The sequence below is a fragment of the Dipodomys spectabilis genome, unplaced genomic scaffold, assembly GCF_019054845.1.
Source record: "Dipodomys spectabilis isolate Male_0828 unplaced genomic scaffold, ASM1905484v1 ptg000108l, whole genome shotgun sequence".
NCBI lineage: Eukaryota > Metazoa > Chordata > Mammalia > Rodentia > Heteromyidae > Dipodomys > Dipodomys spectabilis.
Genome location: NW_024870785.1, coordinates 110,452 through 115,071, shown reverse-complemented (window position 1 = coordinate 115,071; position 4,620 = coordinate 110,452). Strand labels below are relative to the sequence as shown.

Below are 4,620 nucleotides of genomic sequence, written 5' to 3'. Positions count from 1 at the left end.
AAAAGAAAGAATAGCCCTGAGTTTGACGTGCAGTGAACTCCTCTGCTCAGTGAGGATATTCACAAGGTCACTTAAGAGATCTTCCTGTAACGCAGCAGCTGTCTGCAGGCTCTCCTCATGGCCACCTTCATCTCTTGATTCCTGAGTGTGTAGATGATAGGATTCAGAAAAGGAGTGACAAGGGCATCAAATATGGCCAGAAACTTATCCAGGTGTGTGGAGGAACTTGGCCATGTGTAGAAGAACATCAGAGGGCCAAAGAACAAGATGACCACCGTGATGTGAGCTGACAGTGTGGACAGGGCCTTGGCCGAGCCGGCCGATGCCTGCTTCTGGACCGTGACTATGATGACAGTGTAGGAAGCCATCAGGATGAGGAAGGTGCCCACGGAGATGATGCCGCTGTTGGCTGAGACCATGAGTTCCAGTCGGTGGGTGTCTGTGCAGGCGAGTTTGATGAGCCGAGGAAGGTCACAGTAAAAGCTGTCCAGCACATTAGGACCACAGAAAGGCAAATTCACTACAAAAGCCAGCTGCACCGCTGAGTGCACAAGGCCCACCACCCAGACGGCCCCTAGAAAGCAGGCACACAGCTGCGGGCTCATGACGGTCAGGTAGTGCAGGGGCCGGCAGATGGCCACGTACCGGTCGAAGGCCATGGCCATGAGCAGCACCATCTCCACACCACCAATGACGTGGATGAAGAAGACCTGAGCGACGCAGCCTCCGAAGGAGATGACCTTGCGTCTTCTGAAAAGGTCGCAGATCATCTTGGGGGAAGTGACAGAAGACACACCCAAGTCAATGAAGGAGAGGTTGGCCAACAGGAAGTACATAGGGGAGTGCAAGTGAGGGTCCAAGGCCACCGCGAGGACAGCGAGGGCATTCCCCGCCATGCTGGCCACATACAGCACGGAGGAGAAGAGGAAGAGCGGCAGCTGGAGACCCCAGGAGCCGGCGAGCCCCAGGAACACAAACTCTGACACCACAGAGCGATTTGCTCCTTCCATGGGCTCTGTTGGCCGTGCTAGCTGGGAGAACAATAGAAGACACTGAGCGAGGATGGATACATTAACAGAGGAGAGGGATCTAAGTTGTGAAAACCCATTTTTATTTCAGCATTTTTAAAACCAACCTAAAGGCCAATGGGTGTATGGACAAGTGATCAATAGCACTATCAGGGAAGTGTGAATTAAAACCAGCATGAAATACATGTTATTAATGAGTGTTATTAATGAGTCAGGTGGACAAGTTTGCAGTGGGTAGCAAATGAGGACAGCCTTGTTCACTGTTCTGAGAGTATAAATGAGCTCATCCCTAAGGACACTGGGCACTGAGCTCACAAGCTGTGTACCCAAGCCTGTTGCCTCGGTTTGGTTCTGAAGAGAGCATCTTGCATTATTTGTCTCCAGTGTGATCTTTCTATAGCTACTTCCCAAGTAGCTGGACCCCAGGAATGTGCTCACACATTCAGATTCACAACTGAATATTTTAATAATATGAGTGAGCCTGGGGTGAAATTAGACAGAGAAAGATAGTAACTTATGTGTGGAATCCTAAAGAAGTCACATTCGTGGAAGCAGGGAGAACAATGGCAGATCATGTACAAAGTTGTTGGATGGGAAGATGGAATGAGAAGGCACTGGTTGAAAGGTACAAATATTCACTTACACAGGACAACTAAATTTCTGGAGATCATCTTTGCAGCTTAGTAACCATGGTTGATAACAGTGCTGCGATACATAATTAAAAACTGATGAGCATAAATCTTCAAATGTAGTCACCAAAAATTGCTGAGAGTAAATCTTCAAATGTAATCACCACCAAAAGTAGGAAAGTGTATGAATATGCTAGATCGATTTAATCATTTCACAATGTGCACACATATCAAGTTGTGCACCATAAATAACTACAGCATTTCTTTCTTAATTATAGTTTTAAAATATGAGTGGGGGAGACTCCTTTCATGCCATAGATCTAGGCCTTATGCCCACACAGAAGGCACAAGGAAAGACAGCCATGTTGTCACATTCCAGGCAGAGCTGGCTCTGGACTTTAACGTTTATCTGCTTCTCCAGGGTGATCACCGGGATTTTCCTCATGAGACAGAGGATGGTCAAGATGGAAAAGAGCAATTTAACCTCAATCTTTTGATGTTGCTCTCAAGACTAATATATAACCTGGTTCAGGTACAAAGGTACCTCTTCCCAACAGCTGCCTCACATTTAAAGAAGACAGACCTTACTCAGACAAAGAAGAACTTCCTTCATGTCTGCCACCTCTGCACAATATTTATATCCAAGGCTCATTAAAAGTGTAGCGTAACTATAGGTCTTGCTTTATGATATGGCATTTAATTTTGTTGTCCCTGTAATTAAGTGATCTAGTGCTAGACTAACTCACCAAGCCGAAGCAGATATCATGATCGGAAGCTGGGACAAGTGTAGCCCACAAGTGGTGCTTGGAACTAGGTGCTAGTGACCTAGCAACTTCTGTTTAATACCTTCTGTCATGTAAGGTGGGCAAATGCTGAATAAGTGTTTAGAAAATTCTCTAGAAATTAGAAATCAGAGCCAAACCCAAATAGCTGATTTTGCTTTTTTTTTTTTTTTTTGGTTGTGGGGCTTGAACTTGGCCTGGGCACTGTCACTCTTTTGCTCAAGACTAGTACTCTACCACTTTGAGCCACAGCTCCACTTCTGGTTTTTTGTTTTTTCGGTGGTTAATTGAGGATAAGAATCTCATGGAAGAAAACAAAAAAACAGTCTCACAGACTCTCTTGCCTGGACTGACTTTGATCCATGATCCTCAGATCTCATCCTCCAGAGTTGCTAGGATTACAGGTATGAGCCACTGGCACCCAGTATCATTTTCCTTTCTAGCAAAGTAACAATCCACACTGTGTAAGTCAATGACCAGAAATCTTAGCACAAGGCCCGTAAGCTTAATCCACTGAAAGGTCACATGTTGTATTAGAAGCATTTTGTTTAAACCTCTATGAAAGGATCTATCAAGTACATTGTGATTTTAGTTTTATTTAGGAAAGCAACATAGAAGACAGAATGTGGATTTTGGATTCCGAAACTAGGAATAATAGCATGGTTCAGTTATCTACAAATTAGTATTTGGCAAGGTAATTACACTACTTAGCCTCAGTTTATTTATCCATCGAATAGCCAAACTATGATTTCTTAATGGTGAGTTTCAGAGATAGAACAGTGATTGTAACAATTTAGTATGTAAGTATTCCTTATGTAAGTGTGTGCTACAATTACTTTCTTTTCATTTGCTTGCCTGTACAAAATAAATGAGCCAGGCACCTATAGCTCACTCCTGTCATCCTCAGGAGGCTGAGATCTGAGGATCGCGGTTCAAAGCCAGCCAGGGCAGGAAAGTCCATGAGACTCTTATCTACAATGAACCACCAGAAAACTGGATATGGCGCTGTGGCTCAAGTGGTAGAGTGCTTGCCTTGAGCTGAAGAGCTGAGGGACAGCGCCCAGGCCCAGAGTTCATGCCCCAGGACCTATAAAAAAAGAAAAAAAAAAGAATATGTAGAAGGGTTGGCATTGTGAGGTAGTGTGTATCAGTACCTCAGACCTAAAAGATATTTCAAAATAGACAAATTCTCTCCTATTCAGTAGTAGATCATAATATTCATATTTTAGAGATCAACTACACTTTCAAATGTAAATTAAATGTCTTTGCTATCAAATATCACTGTTTCTCTGTTTGGTTCTTATTACAAAGGTAGTTCACTGACACTCTGCTTCTCAAGTAGACTGGAATCCCTATGAAGTCAGGACTACATTTGTTTCCAGTGTACCCAACACTGGAGTCACAGCAGGTATAATTCAGTGACTAAGATAGAAAGGGGTACATTTGAATGATTAAAAACCACCACCATGAGAACATGAGTGATCACACAACTAAACAGGACAGGCAAAGACACTGCCATAGAGTTTTGACAGGGAAAACCAGAAAATGATTATTATAAAATTAAGGAAGGATTGGAGAAAAGAAAAAATAAATATTAGCTATTCAGGAGGCTGAGCTCTGGGGAACACAGTTTGTTTTTTGTTTTTGTTTTCTTGTTAGTCATGGGGCCTGAACTCTGGGCCTGAGCGCTGCCCCTCAGCTCTTCAGCTCAAGGCTAGCACTCTACCACTTGAGCCACAGCACCACTTCCAACGTTTTCTGTTTATGTGGTACTGAGGAATTGAACCCAGGGCCTCATGCATGCAAGGCGAGCACTCTACCACGGAGCCATCTTCCCAGGCCCTGGATTCTTCTAATTTAAGAACATTTCTACATTTAATCAGTGCTGTGGGAAATACAAATATTTTATTTCAAATAAATACTTCTGTTTATAAGTGAAACAAGTCAGCCCACAGCCTTCATTTTACGTTTCACTAAGTTCACGATCATTTACATTAACTAATTCAATTTCTCCCTCTTCTTCAGGAAAATTACCATTTGTTGAAACTCTTAAACCTTAAGTAGAATGTACTTAGAATTCAGATATAAGTAATTTAATTACAAACCACAGAAGAAAGAAATAAGATTCCTGATAATTCTAAGTATTATTTTGAACTCTTTTACATTACAGTTCAAAATAAC

At 42.8% G+C, this 4,620-nt stretch overlaps 1 protein-coding gene across 1 annotated transcript; it reads right to left on the bottom strand.

Moving 5' to 3' along the window:
• Positions 1-1,013, bottom strand: LOC122114663 (olfactory receptor 4F3/4F16/4F29-like). The gene has a single exon (XM_042687981.1). It carries the CDS (start codon positions 1,008-1,010, stop codon positions 72-74), a length of 939 nt encoding a protein of 312 aa, XP_042543915.1. The 5' UTR covers positions 1,011-1,013; the 3' UTR covers positions 1-71.
• Between the last annotated feature and the right edge of the window lie 3,607 nt (positions 1,014-4,620).